Source organism: Musca domestica, unplaced genomic scaffold (genome assembly GCF_030504385.1).
Source record: "Musca domestica strain aabys unplaced genomic scaffold, Musca_domestica.polishedcontigs.V.1.1 33, whole genome shotgun sequence".
Taxonomy (NCBI): Eukaryota; Metazoa; Arthropoda; class Insecta; order Diptera; family Muscidae; genus Musca; species Musca domestica.
In genome coordinates, this window is record NW_026712312.1 from 7,581,082 (window position 1) to 7,603,609 (window position 22,528).

Genomic DNA, 22,528 nt, shown 5'->3' on the forward strand with positions numbered 1-22,528 from the left:
AATCTTCCAGAAATTTTCCGCTTTCGAGTATCACATTCCCACGATAACATAGAATTGGTGAATTCGTAATTTAAAAAAGAAATGTAACTATTAAACAAACGGAACGTTTCCTTTTCTATGCGTGTTAAAATAGCGTGTAGAGAAGAATTAGACTATTTAAAATTTAAACATCAAAATTATTCATAATATGCGTGAGAAAAACTTATCAGTCCTCGCAAATCTTACCACAAAATTTGTAATTTTGGCACTGAAAAATAAAAAAACGATATTATTTTTTTCATATAATTTTCTATTTTTATTTTTTGAAGTTTTAAGCAAGTATTTTTTTTCATTTTCTTGTTGTTTTTATTTCTTTAAATTACAAGCAAATTATAAATATGTGTTTTTGTTTTTAATCTGAATTATTCATGTTTTGTTGTTGTTGTTGCACTTGGTGTTGTTATAGCTGTCACAATACACAGTACATACTAAGTTACCAGCATAATGACTTAATTGTTATCAACATTAATTTGTTTTGTTAATTAATTTTCTACAATAATGATAATTGTTGTGGGACACTGTGTTACCTTAGCTATTTCCATTTGTGGTGTTCCTTTTGTCGAATTGTCGTCACACAAAAAATGAGAGTTAAGGTGCATTGCTATTGAGCTGAGTCTATTACACTATTGCTTGATTCCGGAAATTTCTCGCTATATTATTCGTACATTACATTGTAATAATAAAGAAATTGTTGGTTTTTTTAACTTAACGCTTTTAAATTTAACTATTTACACAGGGGGTCATTTAAATAAACAGATTATTTGTTTGTGTGTTATTTTTTCACTTAATGTTAATATAATGCATTACTATAGCAAAATCTATAATTGTAGAATTAAAATTAGTTTGTCCTTTTTTACAGTTCGTTCTACACACTAGAATAAAAATCTACAAGAATTGGTATTGGAAATAATTGGGGGTTTTTAGTTGTATTTATTGCGATTTAAGGGGGGGCTAGGCATTTGCATTTACGTTGGGCGCCATCTGTATTTACAAGGTGTTTTTGTTTTTTTTTTGCTTTTTGTTCTGTTATTTATCACAACTTTGTCTTGTCCTATTTGGAGCTTTCTTTTAACATCCTGCTGCATGTTGTGGTTCGGCCCATGGCTGAAGACCGTGCAGTGCTGCCAATGGTGCACCATTGACGGGTTGAGAGCTGAGCGGGGCAGATGGTGGCGGAGCAAATCCTTTACTTATGGCCTCGGCTTGCAGGGATAACATCAAACGATTGGCAGCCTGTCGTTCGGCTTCACGTTCCTCGGCCGTTTGACGTCTGAAAGAAGACAAGAAGAGAAAGGTTTATTAATTGGATGTTTGGAAGGTAGAAATAATTTAATAGGATCTTATGTTTTTTATTGAAAATAAAGCATTTTTGTGAGCATTTTTCAGGAAAAAAAATATTCGTGATGAAAATCAAGCGCAATTTTTTATATTTGGCTGGAAACCCAAAAGTTGCAATCGTTAGAGGACTCCAGCATTTAAATGTGAATAAATTTTTCGTTACCGTGATACTGGTGGCGTATCCCGACGTCAAGGAATGGACGGAAGAAAACAGCAACATCAGCAGAAATGGTTCGAAAAATAAAGAAGAGACTTGATCGAAACCCGTGTCGCGGTGGCCGACAAATGGCTCGTGAGCTGAACATATCGCAATATTCCATTCGGCAAATGTTGAAAAATGAGTTCGGGGTAAAGCCATTGAAATTTCAAAAAGTTCGAGAACTTGCACCACAACAGAAAGAAAGTAGACTCAAAAGAGCTAAATAGTTGCTTCGCTTGGCCGAAAGTGGTGAACTGTCGAATTTGGGTTTTTCCGATGAGAAAACATTCGTTGTCCAGTAGTTTGTAAACAAATAAAATGATCGTGTTTACTTTCCAAAGAGGTCAGGTGAAAATGTGCACTTTCGGTTGGTTACCATCAAGCGCCGGCCATGGTGATGGCAACATCGCACTCAGCACGCGCCACCCAAGAATGATTACAAAATGAGGTTCCTCGCTTCATTTCCAGCAAAACCTCCGGATACCAATCCGTTGGACTATTGCGTCTGGATTATTTTAGAAAGCAAGATTGACACTTAAAAATACCAAAGTGTCGATGACCTCAAGCAAGCGCTTCGCCGGGAATGGGCCCGAATGCCACAGAACATTCGGGCAACGTGTGACGGTTTCATTGGCCGTTTGAAGACCATAATTCGTGCCAAAGGTGACCAATTCGAACAAATCTAAACTTATTTTAAAATTTGATGCTATTTCCGACAGTTATTGCCTTCATTCAATACAATTTAAAAAAAAGTAAAAATTATGGTACTTGCTTTGATGTACTTGCTTCTAGACTGAATTCAGTCGGATATGCCAGGTCATTTGGACCGATATTGGCCATATCTGGGAGCTATACCTATATCTGAACCGATATTGACAAAATTTTAGGCAGTTATTTCTGAGCTGTGGCTGATATCTGGAACCAAATATCATTGTTGTAGAGTGTATTTGTGGGACTTAAAACAAAATTGGGATGAAACATATATATATCAGCTATTTTTATGTCTGAACCGATTTTCTCCAAATCTAAAGTACTAGTTTTTAGACTTAAGTCGGTCAGTAAATTCAACTCAGAAAGTGATTATATGAAGATCCTCAAAAGTAACTATGGGTCTATCTCGCTTCTTTCTCCATGTCACAAGCAAATGCTCAAAGACATAATACCCTTACCACTATGTGGTGTAGGGTGTAAAAATTGGGTCCCATGTTCAGCTTTTTGTGCGTCGATTCATCTCTAGGAATCTTAAATACATTTTTTTTATATATTTCTAATATATTATTGTTATTTCAATAGTCCTGATTAGATTCCAACAAGTCAAAAATATCTCTGGCCATTCAAACATAATAAACTACCACTGAAGTTATTTAACTGTTTCCGTTTCTCTATCTCTTTTATGCCCCCCGAAACAATTACCCATACAATTTGAAATTTTTTTTTCCGAAATAAATTACTTTATTTGTTGCCTTTCCTGGATGTGATTTATTAGCCTGGCAAACACTTTGTTATTTTCGCAACAAAACAATGTACGAAGTGGGGGCACACAACAGCAAGCATTTCAAATTTTACAATTTTTTCATTCAGATGAGAGTTTTACAAACCATATCACCTCGTCCTTCTAACCTGCACCGATCCGCACTTACACATGGAGTGGTAAGTTGAAATGTGCAGAAAATTTTTTATTTGCTTCAATTTATTTGAATTTGTTTTTTTTTTCGTTTGGTTTGTTTATTATTTAATCACGTTACGGTTCGACATGAATTATTGCGTGTGGATAACAACTTTCAAACGGGCATAGATACTGGAATACACACATGCATTTATCCATATATAACTCCATTGGAAAATGTCTTTTTTTGTCCATATGAACCCAGGCAGGCAGTAGTAACTTTATGACCATTTAGCCAAAAAAATGATAAAGCACTAAATTGAGTGAGTAACCTTTTTGGGTAAAATTAAAAAAAAAAATCAAATCGAAAATAGGAAACAATGTTGAAGTTCAAAATCTATAAATTTACAAATAACAAAAAAGGCAAACATTTGTTTCCATAATCAAATATTGATATGACATAAAATTAATTAAAATATTGGCAACATTTTAGGCAATTCCATGAGATTATCTGCAAACATTGGAGGAATGGCATTTGCCCATTTTTAAAACAACCGCTTTAGTGCCTCCATAAAATTTCCTTAAAATTGTGGCCTTTTTAAATTTTATTCGGCCATAAATTTCAATAAACAGTGTTAATAGCCTAACTTTAAAAGGTTATTATGTAAAAAGCCGTTTGCTTTTAAGCCCAAGAAAACCATTTTAATAATAAATTTGGAAACCAGATGCTCTTCTCTTCGAGGTTTTCTAAGGATAACAACTTCCTCTGCTAAGATTTATCAAGATGGTGGTAATTAAAATCATGTTTCATATTTTGAAAACCACAACTGGGGAAAATATTTCCCCCATCCCTGTTTGCCGGTGGCTGGGAAAAGTTGGGCGCCAGAGATGACCACAGTTTTCATAACTTTTAAAAATAATCATCGTTCATAGCAAAATGTTCTTAAGCTACCTCCATTAGTTTAAGATGAACACTTTTAAGTTAGGCTATTAGCAATTAAAACAATTACATTTTGTTGGGCGGAAAGAATGATAAAGTGATTTTAAACTGAAAGAGAGAGATCTAAAAGAGTAGTGAAATAACTGACTGACAGACCGAGAACCAACGCCCAGACAAAATGGCTGAATCTAGAATCTTTAAATTTTGCATGAGGGTCAGTCTTGATGCGTAGGTGTGTGAAAAGGCAGCGATTTTTGGAAATTCGTACCAATATGATAGGAAAAGTACTAAAAAATTAACACTTTGTATTGGACAAATAGAATGAGCCAGGTTTTTGAATGAGAAAAATTTGGAAACAAGTGAGTCTAGAATCTTGAAATTTTGCACGTGGGGTCAGTCTTGGTGCATAGGTGTGTGACAAGAAAGATTTTTTGAAATTCGTACCAAAAGGATGCGAAAAGTACTAAAAATTGAATATTTTGTACTGGACAATTGAAATGATCCAGAAATTTGAATGAGAGTGAAATTTGGAATTAGAGTCACTGATGGAGTCCAGATGTACCAAAAGAGTTTTTTGGAAATTCGAACTTTAAAGTTACGAAAAGTTGTAAAATGCTACTAAACTTCTAAAATTATACCAGACAGAGGACGTAGTTAAAAAATTGGTACGAAAATCATGGTTGACAATTATATGAAGGTGGTTTTGGAAATGTGTACTACGTGTGCGAACTGTACTAAATAACATTAAATTCGAACTTTAAGGTTACGAAAAGTTCTAAAATGGTACTAAACTTTTAAATTTGTACCATTTTGTATTATATAAAAGGATGGAGCTAAAAACTTGAAATTTTGTATGAGAATCATGGTTGGAAAGTATTATATTAAGGTGGTTTTCTAAATGTGTACTAAGTGCGCAAACTGTACTAAATGGTACTAAATTTGGAAATGAAGCTGAAGCTGAAATTTTGTATTCAGGTTCCTGTTGGTGGTAGATTATTGATAAAGAGGTGTTTGTGGAAATGTACACTACAAGTGCACGAAAAGTACTAAATAGTACTATATTTGGTACTATTTGGTATTGGGTGAACATACAGTGTTTAAAATCTGAAATTTGGCTTTAGGATTGTTATTCATGGGTAGCTTGGACATATGAAGGTGGTTTCGGAAATATATACTACCATTGTACAAAAAGTACTGAATGGTACTATATTTGGTACTGGGTGAAGAAATATATATAAAATTTTGAAATTTGATATCAAGATTACTGATGGTATGGTGGTGGTTTAGAAAGATATGCTGGTGGTTTGGAAATGCGTCTTATATATGTACGGAAAGTACTAAATAGTACTAAAGTTGGTATTGGGTGAATGAATAGAGCTTGAATTCAGAAATTTGATATTTAGTTCTCTTTTGGTATGTGGAATTGGGGTATGGAAGGGTTTTGCAAGATTATACGAAAATCATTGAGCTGGAATGGCAAAATTTGTGCCCAAAAGTACTAAATAGTACTATAATTGGTATTGGGTGAACAGATAGTGTATGTGTTTAAAATTTTGTATTATGGTCGCTGTTCATGTGTATCTTGGACATATGTAAGATATTGTTCGGAATTGTGTACTATAATTGTACGAAAAGTACAAAATCGTACTAAATTTGGTACTGAGTGTAGGGATAGAGATAACATTTTGAAATTTGATAATTAGGTTTCTGTTCGCATCTGGAATTGTGATATAGAAAGTTCTTGCAAATGAGTGCTAAAATTATATGAAAAGTAATAAATGTTACTAAATATGGTATTGGGTGAAGGGATAGAGCTAGAATTCTGAAAATTGATATTTAGGTCTCTGTTGCTATGTGGAATTGAGATATGGAAAGGTTTTGCAAATGGGTACCAAAATTATACAAAAAGTAGTAAATGTTACTAAATACTAGTATTAAGTGAATGCATGCAGCTGGAATCCAAAAATTTTATATAATAATCTGGGTCACTGTGTAGAAATTTCGCTTTCAGGTGTTCGTTAAAACAGCATCCAACTGTGGTTAATTCGAGAGATCCAATTGGGAACTACTCTAATTCTGAGTTCAAAAAGTAAAAATTACTTTAAATTATTTTAATACGTCGGATTATTTTAATTTCTCTATATATTTAGCATCTTGGATTTGCCTGATAAGAAGTTTCAAGAAATAAAATATTCACACATGAACTCATAGAAAATTCTAAGATTGCCTAAGTATCTCTCACAAAATCCATTTAACAAACATTTCCTTGAAGCACATAATCATGACATCTAACAAACCTCATTTTGGTCGTTGATAAACTCAATGAAAACCTAAATTAAATCAATTTTCAGAAAAATTTGATATTCACAATTATATATACCCACATGCACAAGAGGGAAGTACTTGGAAAACTTAAGGCATTTATCATCACACAAATGAATGAATTCATAATTAATAACTCTAAATGGTAGCAGATACAAAAGAAGTTTCAACAGACAAATATACACATAACTACGAACAGATAATTACAAGTTCTTTATGTGAGCTTGACATGTACGGACGAACAAACGAACGAGCATGTGAGAAATCTCAATGACAACATTATGAAAACTAATTTCACTAAAGACTTTGTAATAACTATACTTCAATGGCTCCCCACCACTCCATCTCCTCTACCACAGCAATAGCATGACTTGTAATAAAAGCTTAACAAACGAGAAAACTTTTAGTGGCAACTATGTTTTACAGCCATCAGCCAGCCAGCAATCTGTATTATGTATTCTGTAACAAGGAGTTAAAATATTCTATGATTTAAGTGAAATATCCAATATGGCCACTCCTATGGGGGTGGTGGCAGGCAGCCACCTTGTAGATTATTTTTATAACATTTTCATCTTCAACTCTATTCCACCCTCTCCCCAACCCATTCGCTCTCTATAGAAATAAAATGTTACTGCGCAGACTCCTGCCTAGCATCGGCAATGTGCCGTTGTTGTTGTTGCTATTACAGGAGGTGGTATTGAAAGCAAAGAGGGTTGTTTGTCATAAATATTTAATACACTTTTCATGAGTACTTAAGACATTATGATTAACATAAAGCTATTATTACCAAGAAAATATATAGAAATTTTTATTTACGATGTAACGATGTTGTTTGGCAGGAGGGAAGGGAAGCGGGAAGTGTAGTGGCAAACATATTGAATTGTGTAATCGTAATAAATTTGAAAACATTTGAGGAAGATTGCTTTTTTTGGGAAATCAAATGTTATTGTATATCCATAAACAAATGTGGGTTAGATAACAGATATTAGTGGCAATTTAAAATGGGAGGATATATTTTTATGAAAGAATATGCAAAAATATATGACATAAAATTCTGATATATGATGATATATGAAATGCATGATATATGATATAAAAATTCTGTAAGTCCGCGGGATATATTTTACTGACTGTTATATTAATATATCAAAAAATAAAGGTGATCTCTCTGACCTATTATTTTTTGGTCTCGCTAAAGTTTTGACAAATTGGAAATCCTAATACTGGAGGTTTTTATCCTCTCCTTTTTCTCAAGTGTGATAAAGTATGGACTTCAGTAGATCATTCCCTACGGAGATAAGTCGTGACACATTTCGACGATTTGGACTAATCGGTAGGGAATGCGAATTCTCAGTACTCGAAAAGAATAGCTCCACTTCATACCTTTCTCGATTTCAACTTACGGACTTACAACACTAAATCGACATAGAATATTATGCTGACGAATATATGTACTCTATTGTCTACGAAAGATGATATGAAAAGGTTGAGCTCAGCCGGAATTAGAGCAATTTCAATTGATTTTTAAAAACAATATAAAAATTTGACAAGAATCATATTTTTAAACAATGAATCTTTATACCCTTAGCCATATGGACTTATGGAAATAACGGGCTTAGACCCTAGGTTTCTTTGGACCAAATCCGTTTCAGGACATTTAGAGTCGTTCTAGCGATGTCCGTTCGTCCATCTAGCTGGTTGGCTGGTGCTCCCGATAACTCTTGAAGGGAGTATCCGATTTGATCCAAACTTGGTACATCGTAATATTTGTCCACTCCTTTTGGTACCTTCCCCACAAAAGGGGTCAACATTTTCAATATCCATGAAGCTCATAAAACGCGAAATTAACATCCAATTCCATTTAAACTTGGCACATCTCAATATTTCTATCAGCACAAGATCTGTTATAAAGATGGTAGAGATCGAAATAGTCCTTTCTGCACCTCCCCTTGGTTTTGAATAACCAAACGCTCAAAGAAAGCATAATAAGCATCCAACTCTCTTCAAATTTCACAAATACAAGCATTTATGCCAATACAAGATCTGTTGTGAAGATGATTTATATCTTCCAACCCTTTCTGGTACCTCACCTACAAAGGGTCACAATTTCCAATGCTTATATCTGCCATAACTTGCGAAACAAGTTAGAGATTCTTTACAATTTATTATATCTAAATATTTCTCTCAATCAGAAACCTGAAGTGAACATGGAATTTATGATTTCACTAAAATTGAATATAAATGTTAAATTTTCTTGTAATTTTGCCCATACCAGTATTTGTATCTGGTCAACTAAATCTGGTATATCACGCACATTTTAAAATTTTCAAAAAATGATCACATATCTCATATAAAGTGAAGGAAGTAAGCAACATGGTTCAAACTTGGCACATAGCAAATTTTAAATCTCATTTATTAAGGTCCGATACGAAATGGGCAATATTGGGCCATTCCTTCGGAATCTACTCCATAGAGAGTCAATAAGTTGAATGATAATAATAGAAGTCAAAATATATTTAAATAATCAAACATTGGTTAAGGGCATACATCTGTCGTCAAAACATACTGATACTTTTTAACTTGTTTTTTTTTTTTTAAATTTTAGATTCTTCTCTATTTAATTATCTATATTCTGGATTCGTTCATATTTAGGGGTCTTTCACTAGAATAACATTTTCCAAATATGAAAAATCTTTCCACCTTAATTTACTTTTAAATTGGTACATACAAAACCACATTGTGGTGGAATAGTTTATAGTTAAGTTTTATGCCAAAATAGTTTTTCACTACCACTTTCCGTTAGAGCATCTTTTCTCCAATTTTTGTTTTGTAAATTTTTAATTTTCCAAAAGTAACTTACCAACCATACATTATTTTTGAGCTGAAACTTGCATTGCTTCTTTTGTACCCTGGTTGTTTTCAACTTCTTGGAAAGATAAATTATTTCCCACATATGGCAATTAATATAAAAGCCTCTTACCGCCAGAGTAAGTGACTGGCCGGAGATCCTGTAACTCGACAACACACTTGTGAGTGGAAATATATGTTTAACTAATTAAATTGTTCAACACATTTCCTATTTCTTATTTGATTGCCAACACATCGGATAAGTTTGTAACAAAGGAAGAAGTTTTTCGGAAAAGATTTATGTGTGTATAAGTGGAGAAATATTTCCCCCCACCCACAAACGAAAAGAAAAAAGGTTAAATGTGATGAAGATGACAATTTAATTAATAAAATATATGGCTAAGGAATAAAAGGATACAAATTGCAAGCTGGGGTTGTAAAATATAAGGAAGTGAAAGGATGTTGATGCTAGCAAATAATATTTTCTGCCATTACCAAGAAAAGTTGGATTATAAAATATTGTTTTAGCAAATATTTAGTTTTTAAATTTTTTCAGCAAATTTATTGCAAGATGTAAAAAATAACTAACATCCAATGATCGTATCCATTATTTTATGGCAATTTAATGGTTACACATGAACATTAGCCATTAATGTATTTGTTGCAATAATAATTACTGTTGTTATTATTATTTTTTATTATTTTTTTTTAATATTAATTAAAGTTTATCTTCTCTATTTCTGCCATTTTCTCAGCAATCAGCTATTCGTTTCGCCTTGTTTTTTTGTTATCTTTATTGTTTTGCTGTGAAAACGACTACATATTTAATTTAATTATGGTAATGGCTGCACATACAAATCTGCAAACAAACATGTGTTTTATTTTATTATTTCATTACATTGTACATTTCAATTATAATTTGCAATTGTTGTTGGTGTTCATTTTTTCTTTATTTTTTATGGCAAAATAAATTTTATGAAAATTACATTAATATTTATGGCTGAATGTAACAGAGCGAGAAGCAATGATATAGGAGTATCTGATTTGATAAGGAGACCATTTTGTTTTTTGGCTTATTTTCAATGTCAATATTTTATTCAATTTTTATCTGTATTCCATATTTATATTCAAGGTAATTTTTAATGTTTTACATTTGCTGTATTTTAATATTTATTACGGTAAAAGAGAGCAATATGAAATTCGCTCTGAGAGAACTAATTTGCTCAGAAGGTACGGGAAAGGAAAACAACACATTTTCAGATGTAAATCGGAATATTTAGACTGCGGAACATTCTAACTGAGAAAAATTATATAGAATTTTATTTATAATTTGTAAAATTGTAATTATACATTTACATTACATTTACATTTGATTTGAAACTTTAATTTTTTAATTCAATTTTTATTACAATTTTAAGTTCAAAAATTTTCACCTAAAATTTGAATCACCTTACTCCTATTTAGTTTTCTTTTCATTTTTAGTCCAAAAAAAAAGGAACAGTAAGGAAAGGTCAAAAGTCGGACGGACCGATAATATGATATCCTATACCACTACGTGTATTTAGCAGAGCTCCCGTAACAAGAAAGGTTTATATTGGGTATTTATGTGAAGTAGATCATACCAAGTATGAACCTTGAATGCGCATCATGGCTTTAGAGTAGCTGCAATTTGGGAACTGTATGCAACTCTGAATCGATTTTCAACAAATTTGGCGGAGGCTTTTGAACCTCTGGTACCATATAACATTGCTGTATTGTGCCTGATACGAATTCGACAAGAATTATATTAAACAAATTTATAGGAGCAATAGATATACCGGAAATGGAAAAATTCGGTTGAATATGAAAATCTATTCAATTTGGGCTGATATTACATATATGGTGGATAACCGTTAAATCGGATGAAGATGTATATCGAAGGTATATACAAATTTGAACCGAACTCAATAAAATTTAATATAGATATGTCTTGCCTGTATTTGATTTTCGATTTCCACCAAATTTGATGTACTTGCTTCTAGGCTGAAATTCAGTATATTTGGGATAAACCTGATATCTGACAAAGATATAAATGGGAGCTATATCCAAATGTGAACCAATCTTGAATAAATTTCTAACACATATTTCTGAGCTGCATCTGATATCTGGTACCAAAGATCATTGTTGTGCATATTACGCATTTCAATGAAATTTGACAGAGAAATTTCTGGGCTGTATTTGACATCTAGTACCAGTGCATATAACGCATGTGAGGGACTTTAACACCATCTAACCGATTTTCACCAACATATGAAGTACTTGCTTCTGGCCTGAAGTGTCGTCGGAAGTGCAAAAATTCAGGTATTTTGGACTGATATTGGCCATTTGGTGCACAATTAACCCGAAATCGGTTGAAGATATACATAGGATTCTCACCAATTTTCATAGGGTTCGTCCTTGGGTCAAACAAATATTGTTTGGAAGATTTCATCTTAATCGGTTAATAAATGGGACCTGTATTTTGATCTCAAAAATACATGGACAGACCGTCTGACATGAATAAATCGAGATCATCAAAAGTAGCTATGGGTCTATCTAGCTTCCTTCTCTACGTTACAAACAAATGCACAAATACATAATAACCTTACCACTATGTGGTCACCCCATTTTTTATTAGTTTTTTCAATTTTTAATTGATAAATTTTATTTAAAATTTGAATCACGCCGTTACCATTTTTTCCATTTTACTTCAAAACAAAAAAATATTATTTTTTGCTTTGGATTTGTTTTTTTTTTTAAGTTAAATTGTTTCGAATTACAAATAAATAAATTCGAATGAAATAACTCAAATCAAAAATGACGGATTCGTACTACAAACAAATAATAATCCAAAATTTTAAATGGAATTTAACGACAAACAAATAAAATTGTCGAAATGCAATTGAAACAATGGAATTGAAATTCAGGATTTCAAATGAAATGCTTCGAACTACAAATCAAATGCTATAATGTTTCGAATTACATTAAAATATGTGTAAATTATGTCACAATCCTTCAAAATAAAAATTTCAGCCAATCTGAATTCGTCAAAATTTCAGCCAATCTTGGTCAAATTTGTGTTGTTAACATTTTTTGATCCACCATAGAATGGATGGCATATTAAATTTGTCATTTCGTTTGTAACACCTCAAAATATTCGTGATTTGGTTGAAATTCAAAGTCTGTCTGCCTTTTGAAATCTAAATTCAGCCTATATTCTTCGATGTATAGCTTTGAATTTTAAAATAATAGTTTGGGATAATTTGTATTGAATATAAGCTATATCCGTATATATTTAAGTATAGACTCCATATAACGGAACTTTTTTTTGCCTTCGAAGGGGTTTTTTAACGATTCTCAACCAAATCAACTGTAATATCACATTTCGATTTCTCTATTTTGCTGTTAGTTAAACTTTTGCAAAAATATTTAATTTCGGACCATCTTTTTGGTACATTGGCACATTCTCGATTTCGATATTTCAAAGATTTTGGTCTTAATTTCCAAACAAACCAGCTCTATTTTGCAAGTATGAGTTTGAAGGGGTTAGTATTTTAAAAAATCTGACCAGACAATGTTAAGTATTTTTTTACTAGTCTTCTCTTAAACTTGTTTTCTAGTGTTACCAGGATAAAGTTTTAGAAACTGTAATATTAGTAGCTTCTTGCCCGTTTTATACAGAAGATATTGTATTTATATGATGTAGGCGATATTATAATTCATCAATATGTATATACCACAGTTTTATTTTACTTCATTTCCACCCCCAACATTTTAATACCCAAAACAAAATGGCCGTTTTGAAAAGGTTGCAATTATTTAGTTTTTCTCTGTTTTTTTTTTGTTTTGTTTTGTTACCACGAAACTCAATTTAAAACAAATATGGCTGTTTCTCGTCCAGCCAGCTACCCTAAACGAGACGCCGTTAATTATATTACCTTAAATTAGTTGACATTATTGCACGTCAACAATTTACATTTTTAATGGCTGTTGGTCAGTCGATTCGTCCATTAACAAGGGAAACATTTAATCACACATTGTAGCCCGGAGTCGGGCCATTATGGACCAATTGCCAAATGGCCATAATGCATTTGTCGTTGTCAACGTCGTCGTCGGGCCATGGTAGTTCATGACTAGTCACGAGTCATGCATGCCTGACATTTGTTGGCTATGAATTTCATTTTAATTGGCCATCATTAATTTCAATATTTTAGTGGATTTTTTTTTATTTATTTAATATGGAAAATGCTCCCCGCCCAAACAAAAAATGGCGGTAATGTTTTGTTTTTCACTCTCTTTAAATGATTTCTATTCTCTGCTGATGATTTTGTCAACAAGATAGGGGAATTTATCCATCAAATGCCACATTAGCCCTGTGGGTGGAGGAGATAATAACTAACAAAACTTGGGCGACAAAGTAAATCACTACAAAAATAATTAAATAAAAATGATAATTTTTGTTGGAGGGTGGGGTCTCGGTGTGTTGAAATTACTTTCTCAGTTTGCATGGCTGTGCTGTGCTGATGTGTAGAAGCAAATAACATCAATTTAAATGTAAATGGATGGCATTAATTGTGGTAGCGAAAGCCATTAGAATTTGCCATCGTGTGCGGTTTGGTGTAAACAAGTCGTGCCATTCAAATATTACAAATAACAAATTAACATTTTTATTTATTTATGTAAGCTTTATAAGGCTGGTGGCCGGGTTGTTGTGAAAAGCTTTTGAGATTTTCGTCTGCCAGAGGTTCGTGCAGAACAATTGTTAAAATGCAAATGGAATTGCGACAAGTCACGATGTTTATTTGGGCCATCAGAGTTAAGTGGATTTTAAGCAGTTTTTTTTTGAAGAAAATTGATTTATTTTTTTAATTGGTTAGGAGAAGATCAGAAGTAATTCTTAAAGGAAATTGGGATATTTACAAGAAATGGAATATTTAGAATACATGATTTATGGTCATCGCATTTTTGGAAACATTTTCTAGAAGATCAAATCCCTATTAAACAATGTGTCTTTAACAAACCTTTACTAAAAGTGAGATGATTAAAAGTTGATCGGCATTCTTAATAATAAAAAAATATCCTAAATAAAGTTGAGGAAATGTTTAGATAAATAAGTAACAAAAATAGTAACTTGCAAGCGTATAAAGAAAACTGTCTGGCTAACTAAAAAAATGAATTCAATTAATATTTTCAGTCGAAATCGGAATAAAGCCAATGAAATGTTGTGTCAAAAATTACATTTATTTGATGTTCGGAATATCTGATTCGATGAGGACACAATGTTATTTCTTTGCTCTTTTTAATATTAATTTTTTATTTAATTTTTTGTCTAACTATCATATTTATATTCAAGGTAATTTTAAGGTTTAACAATAATAACATTTTTAAAAATATGTTTTATATAGTCCATAACAAGGCCTACATAAGGTCGTAAAAGAAGACTACTTCTGAAAATATTTACCGAAATTGTTTCAAATTTGCTATTTGTAATGAATACTACAGCCTAAGACAGAAAATTGTCTGTGCAGGTTCACGTCTTCGTATAGCCCCCATATAACGGTACCTCTCGATATTCGGTATTTTGATGATATTAAAGTTTCGCATTTGAATAAATGTCTATGAATTAGAATGCCTAGATTAAGATTTTAACAGAATTCCTAACGGATTTTATTTTTTTGAAAATTGCCAAATTCATTCCAAATGGTGGAACGGCTGAACCAACCGTCTTTTTTACTTGTTTTTTAATGAAATAAAAAAACAATAACATATAATTCTGCGATGCCCACAATGCACCCACATTAAACTGCCAACGCTTTGAACCCCTCGAAGTTGTATGCCGACGGCATATCATATGTTTCTTGTCAATGATTTGTGAAATTTGAAAACAATCGAACTCTTACATTACATTTTATAAGAGTTAAAATATTTTAAAATGTTGACCCTTTGTATTGGCCATTTCTCACCTAACCTAACACTGATAGAAATATTACGATTAGTAAAATTGTAGCAAAATCGGATTTCCCTTTCTCTTTCTGTGCAATATAATATATATATTTTTTGAAAAGTTTGACCTTTGTGGGGGAGGTACAAGAAGGAGCGGATATTCTCTTCGAGAGTTACCGCGTGCACCAGCCAGACAGACATATGGACATCGCTAGATCGACTCCAAATGTCCTGAAACGTATTTGGTCCAAAGAGACGTAGGGTCTAAAACCATTATTTCGATGAGGCACGTTTTGGCTATATCAAATAATATATTCCCTCTGTAGCCATATGGCTGTGGGTGTAATGAAAGAGCACTCGACATAAAACGAATTTCACTTCCACTCGAAATAGAGCAAAGAATACTCGCTCTTATTTGAAAGACATAGTAACATGGAGTATGCTAAATTTTTTACTTGTAGAAGAACTCCCGCTCGAGCAAGTTTCACTCTATTCAGTTTCACACTAATTTGAGGAAACATTTCTGAGATCAGCTAAAAACATTCTCTGAGTAAATAAAATAAATTATTAGTTTCCGGATATTTAAAAAATTGCAAATGTTATTGGTGGAGTACGTGGATTCGAACAGCTTTCACTCTCTACTCGAATTCGGGCGATAATTTCTGAACTCTGGACATAGATTAAGTGAAATAAGTAATCAGTTTCAGATACTTAAAAAAATGCAAATGATATAAAATTTGATGGAATTATATGTCGATTATTTTAATGTGTTCGCTTATGCTTTCAAGAAATTCAAAAGCTAGTAAATAGCAAAGTAATATTTTCAAAAAAAAAAAAAAAAAAATCGTGTAATGTTGCATCTAACTCTGAAGGGATCACAGAAATTCCGGAAAAGGGGGCGAACTTTTGTAACAAAATTATTAAAAATTATATGTGATTAGGTCTATAGTCCTCTACGAACCCGAAGTACCTAATAACAGTCGATTTGACAAGAACCTTCGACATCCCAATAACATATTAAAAAAAAAGTTGCAAGGAGGTAATTTACATATAGATATTCAAAACTATCAGATTAAATATAACCTTGAACATATTTAAAACCACCCTCTCCTCTTTATGAGGGCCATCGATTAACACGAACACGTATATTACATTACAGTTTACTGATTTTAAAATATTGGATGCTATGCCAAAAGATGAGCCTATTTCGAAAAGGAAAGTGAAATTCTAAGTAACTCAAATTGGCCTGAAAATGAGATGAGAACCTTTATAATGACATTAATGGTAATATCGGAACATTTCTAAAATGACTGAAATTATAACCCAATAACTCTACTTTATAATGACGGTCCATTTCATTTGCTTTAAATCCAAATGACAAAACATGATCAATTCGTATTTTCATTTAAAAATAAGTAAATTTGATCCTGACATATTTGATTGTTTTTTGCACTAAAATCTCCCCACACCTCAAAGGCTTGTGATTTTGATGAAATTTAATTTCCCCTCAAAGTAGCAGCCATTATTATTAGGTGATCAATATTAGTTGTATGTGTGTGCGCGTGCGTGTGTGTAATTATTAATATTTTTCTCATTTGACAATGATTATCTGGCAAATTCATTGTCTGGCTGCCATAGTTTGATACGATTTTAATTGCCTATTATCGGCAATATTTCGATAACTGATGGCTGAGGTGGGTGGGGCTTACTAATGTTATGTTAATAAAACAAAAAAAGTAAAATAAATGTTTATTTTATGTCTCATTAATAACACATTTTAATAAATATTACAACAACAACAACAACAACGAAATTAAACAAAAGACACAATTAATGACGCATTACCGATTTTAGATAAAAAAGAATAACAAAAATTTAACTACTTTTTTCCAATTCTATTTAAAACAAAAGAACTAATGTTTGTTGTTGTTGCTGTTGCCTCAATAGTTAAATTCTCATTAGGAATTAATTAATGACAATACAATAAATGACTTAATCACCAATCGTGCATGCATGTATTACGCGTGTCTGTATGTGTGTGACACACATTCACAGACTAAATAAAAATCGTTTAGATTGTTATGCTAATTGTGGCCATAATGTAAATGAAATTATAATGGGGGCCTCTATAAACATGACTGGCTTAGATGATGATTGATTAAAACTTTTAATCTATTATTAATGTTGTTTTATGTTCTCAGACCATTTATTGAATTTAATTTAAAATGTCAACTTTTTATATATGGAATTTTTTTGCGGATTCGTCTTCAACAAATTTGATTTTCCCGCCAACTATATTTGAAATTAGAAAATTGTCTTGAATTTTATTCAAATTCAAAATTAATTTTTATTTGTAATTTGCTAATTGCCAAATGTTTATTGGTTGCTTTTAGTGTTTTTTTAACAATAAGATTTTTCTTAAAATCGATACTTTCCCCTTAACCATCTCTACAGTCATTGTACCCTCCACAACTTCAAAATATTTTTCTAATACCCCATAAATGTTATTCCTGACCAGAATAGTTTTGATATATATATTTGTTGAGATACCATAACTATTTTCTTATTTCAGAGAAGAGTAAAATTCTACTTTAAAGCTATGTCTAGTCAACAACAACAACACTCGAAGTATAATTTTACCTTGTTTTTAAAATGTGTAAATTCTCTTTCGACCAAAATTGTTTACTGCAATTTCGTGTGATATAGGCCTCGTACAACAATACAGGGACGTACACAGAAATTCATTTGGAAACAATTGGAGGTTCAGAAGTTTCAGCACTAATTTAACTGCTTCTTATTTTATGAAAATTCAGTGCCGATTGGTCCAAACTTGGTACATCGTAATATTATTATGTAATTTAGATCGAGTTCAGAGATGGGTAATATCAGTCCACTCCTTTAGGTACCTTCCCCACAAAAGGTCAACATTTTCAAAACAAATTTTATTGCATAGAAGCAGAAAGGATAATCCGATTTTGCTCCAACTTTGCAAATCCTAATATTTGCATCAGTGCTAGGCCAGGGCGGACGATATCGGTCCACTCCATCAAGTACCTCCCCCACAAAGAGTCAACATCCGAAATTAACATCCGATTCCGTTCAGATTTTTATCAACAGAAAATCTGTTTGAAAGATTTTGAAGATCGGGCCTTTCCTCCTGGTACCACCTCCACAAGGGGTCAAAGTTATGAATAACCAAAACGGTTATATAAAAGAAATAAAAATTTGGTTCTCTTCATTTTTCACACATCCCTTTATTTCTACAAACACAAAATCTGCTTCTAACAAAGGGTCAACGTTTTGAATATCCACGAAGCTCATAAAACGCAAAATTAAAATTCGATTTCGTTCAGGCTTAGTACATCTCAATATTTCCATCTACACAAGATCTGTTATAGACATGGTAGAGATCGGACCATTGCTTCCGGTATCTCTCCCACAAGAGTTTGAAATCAAAACGCTCAAGTAACCATTCAACTCTCTTCAAAATCTATTGTGAAGAGGATATATACCTTTGAACCCATTCTAGTACCTCATCTACAAAGGGTCACAATTGTCAATATTTTTATCTGTCATGTCAGCGATTTTGTACAACTTTCTACATCTAAAAATGTCTGTCAACCAGAAGCCTGAGATGAATATGGAATTTATAATTTCGCATAAAATTGGATATAAATGTTCGATTTCCTTGTAATTACCGGTATCGACTATATCTGGTACCTCACTCACATTTAAGCATTTTCTAAAAATTATTACATATCTCATATAGAGTGAAGGATTTAGTTCAAGCCTGGCATGTCGCAACATTTATTTAGGTCAGATTCGATATGGACAATATTGTCCCATTCTTTCGGAACCTACTCCTTAGGGGGAGAACAATTTGTATTATCATAACAGAAGTGAAAATGTATTTAAATAATCGTACATTGGCGGCAAAACCGTCTGATACCTTTTAAATTGTTAGATATCTACACAAGACCATTTGGAGGAGTTTCCAAGTATTAAATAAAAAGTGTAGATGACATATGGAACACAAAAGCATAACCCCGACAATATATAAATTACTTTCCAAAATTTTTAAAAACCGCTCAGGCCACTCGAGGAAAAGGTGTAAATATTTCCGCCCTCATTATAATTTCAGAATATTTTTTTCTGTATTCAAATTACTTTTGAACCCGTCAAAAATATATATTAAAAATTTCGAGTTTACTCACCTCCATTTCGTTCGTCGATTCTGGAACCATGTCTTCACCTGGGCATCTGTCATTTTCAGACCTCGAGCCAGGGCCGCTCTCTCGGCTGATGCCAAGTACTTTTGCTTGTGAAACCGTTTCTCTAGCTCAGCCACCTGGATGCGTGTAAATGATGTGCGTGGCTTTTTTCGCTTGGGTGGTGTGCGATTCTGATAAGGATGGCCAATTCGGCGGGCAATTGGAAATGCAGCTGAAAGGGAAAATTAAAAAAATGAAATTAAACTTAATAACCAACTAAAGGCTACAAAGTGTTTATCTAACGCCCCCTCTTAGTTGCTTTCATAAATTATATTTTTATCCTTTAATTGTTTGTCAAATGTTTGAGGGCGGTCACAACAATTAAGTGCAGCCATAAATTATCTCTCTCTCTCTCTCCCTCTATCCTGTTGCCACACAGTTTGATAACAAGCCATTTCCGAGTTTTACTTCCGGAAAATGCACGCACAGCGTTACCTCGTTACCTGTTCCAAACACATCTGTGAGGGTTGCACCAGGAGTTTTCCCTAATTTTATGAATGAAAAATACAAGCACCAAATGAAGGAAGAAGTTGTGTACATCAAAGGCCCACAATCATTTAAAGGATATTTTCTCTTCCTGCCCAGGATAAATGTGTCGGCTTAATTACTGGCCACTTTAAGTAGACTTATCGGTCAACATTAATAGCGATAGTAATTTCATTGCTGTTGTTGTTATTCTTGTGCGGCGTTGTGTTGCGTTGCGTTGGTGTACCTGCCGCTGAGAAATCAATTAGTCTGTTTTGCTGTTCAGTGGCTGTTTGGCTGGAAAAGTCTAATTGAAACTAGGCAGACTCTAATAGCTGTGGTAGTGGTGTAATAGAGAGACCCCGGCAGGCCATTTGGCCTGCCTTATAGGACAGCAGACAGTGTCATTTACATCCAATATGAAAACACGCGACAATTTTTATTTCACCGCCGTTGAGGTGTTGTTGTTGTTAGTTTTTGTTGCCGTATTTCCATGACGTTGAGTCATATTATTTGTGACAAAAAGAAGTTATATCGCGTTAAGTAAAATGAATGACAGTCTGCTCGGTTGTCGGATAACTGGCCGGTTAGTTTGTCGACTGATGGCTGGCTGGCTGACTGGCTGGGATGGGATGGCTGAATGACCCAGACTGTCCAGTGGATAGCAGCAACGTACCCCTCATTTGTGCTGCTGACTGTGTCGTTTCGTTTTTGGGCTGCTGATTTTATTGATTGACTGAATGGGCTGTTGTTTTCCAAATTGGTATGTCTTTAGGGACAGACAAGACGACGAACCTTTTAAAATTCTTTTAGGACATTGGCGTTGTTTCGTTAAATGACTGAGTGACTGGTTGGTTGCTGTCTGTGTGTCTTTGCGCCTGTTTTTGTTTCGTATTGTCGTTATAAATATTTTTGTGTTTTCTTGGCTTTTATTAGGTGCGATAAGAGACGCGTAGTAATAATGTTTTTTTATAGGGCCCTAGTATCAATGAGAATGTGGAAAGAAACTCCTTGTGAGGGTGGTTTAATAATTTGGTTATAAAAGGGGGTTTACGTTATTTTTTAGAGAGAATGAGCGCTGAGCGAAACGGCTGAATCTAGAATCTGGAAATTTTGCACGAGGTTCTGTCTTGCTGCAAATTCGTACGAAAAGGATGCGAAAGTACAAAAATGTACTAAATATTGAATACTTTTTATTAGACAAACGAAATGCGCGAAAATTCTGAAATTTGGAATGAGAGTCACCGATGGAGTGGAGGATAGATGCACTAAAGAGTTTTTGAAATTCGAAATTGAAAGTTACGAAAAATTGTAAAATGTTACTAAAGGTCTAAAATGGTACCATTTGATATTATGTAAACGGATAGAGTTTAAACTTGAAATTTGATATGAGAACCGAGGTTGGAGAGTAAGTCTGATATATGATGGTGGTTTTTGGAAATGCGTACTAAATGAGCGAACTGTACTAAATGCTACTGTATTTGGAACAGTTTGGTTAAGGGTGAATGGATGCAGCTGAAATTTTGAAATCTTATATTAGAGTCCCTGTGTGGGGAGGTTTGTGATAAAGAGGTGGTTTTCGAAATGTACAAAATAGTACTATATTTGGTACAATTTGGTCTTGTGTGAACAGAAAGAGCTTTAAATCTGATATTTGGTATTAGGGTCAATGTTCAATTGTAGCCCGGACATATGGAGGTGGTTTCGGAAATGTGTACCATAATTGTACGAAAAATACAAAATGATACTATATTTGGTAATGGGTGAAAGGATAGAGATAAAATTCTGAAATTTGACATTTAGTTTATTGAAGGTATTTGTGTTTCAGATTTGACGGTCATTTGAAAATGCATCATCAATTTCTACGAAAAGTACTAAATGTTACTAAATTTGCTATAGGGAAATGCCATAGAGCTGAACTCCTTAATATTGACTAACTGTTGGTGTTTGCGGTTAAGATATTAAATTGGTTTTGGAAATATGTAATATAAATGTGAAGGCTGGATATGTGTACTATAATTGTACAAAAAGTACAAAATGGTACTATACATGCTATTGGGCGAAGGGGTAGAGATACGATTCTAAAATTTTATATTTAGATTACTGGAATTGAGATTTCGCAGTCGTGTGGAAATGCGTCCTATATTTTTACGAAAAGTACTTATTAGTACTAAATTTAGTATTAAAGGAAGGAATTTGGTTGGAATCCTCAAATTTCATATTGGTATCTGGAATTGAAATATCGAGGTGGTTTTGAAAATGTGTACTATAATTGTACGAAAAGTACTAAATCCTGAAATTTGATATTGAGGTCTTTGTTGGTACATGGAATTGAGGTATGGAGGTGGTTTTGGAAATGAGTACTATAATTGTACGAAAAGTACTAAATTTGGTATAGGGTGCGGAAATAGAGCTGAAGTCCTTAAATTTAATATTGAGGTATCTCTCTCTATCCGTTGGTATCTGGGATAAAGATGTGGAGGTGTTTTTTTAAATGTGTATTATAATTGTACAAATAGTACTCAATTTGGTATTGGGTT

At 33.0% G+C, this 22,528-nt stretch overlaps 1 protein-coding gene across 1 annotated transcript in view; it reads right to left on the reverse strand.

Moving 5' to 3' along the window:
* Positions 1–282: 282 nt before the first annotated feature.
* Positions 283–22,528, reverse strand: part of LOC101899524 (T-cell leukemia homeobox protein 3) — a 45,331-nt gene continuing 23,085 nt past the window's right edge. The window contains exons 3-4 of the mRNA XM_005180504.4: positions 19,467–19,695; positions 283–1,309 (exon numbers count right to left, since the gene is read on the reverse strand). Of these exons, the coding sequence (XP_005180561.1) occupies positions 1,108–1,309; positions 19,467–19,695 (431 nt within the window). The 3' untranslated portion in view covers positions 283–1,107. The remainder of the gene's footprint in view (positions 1,310–19,466; positions 19,696–22,528) is intronic.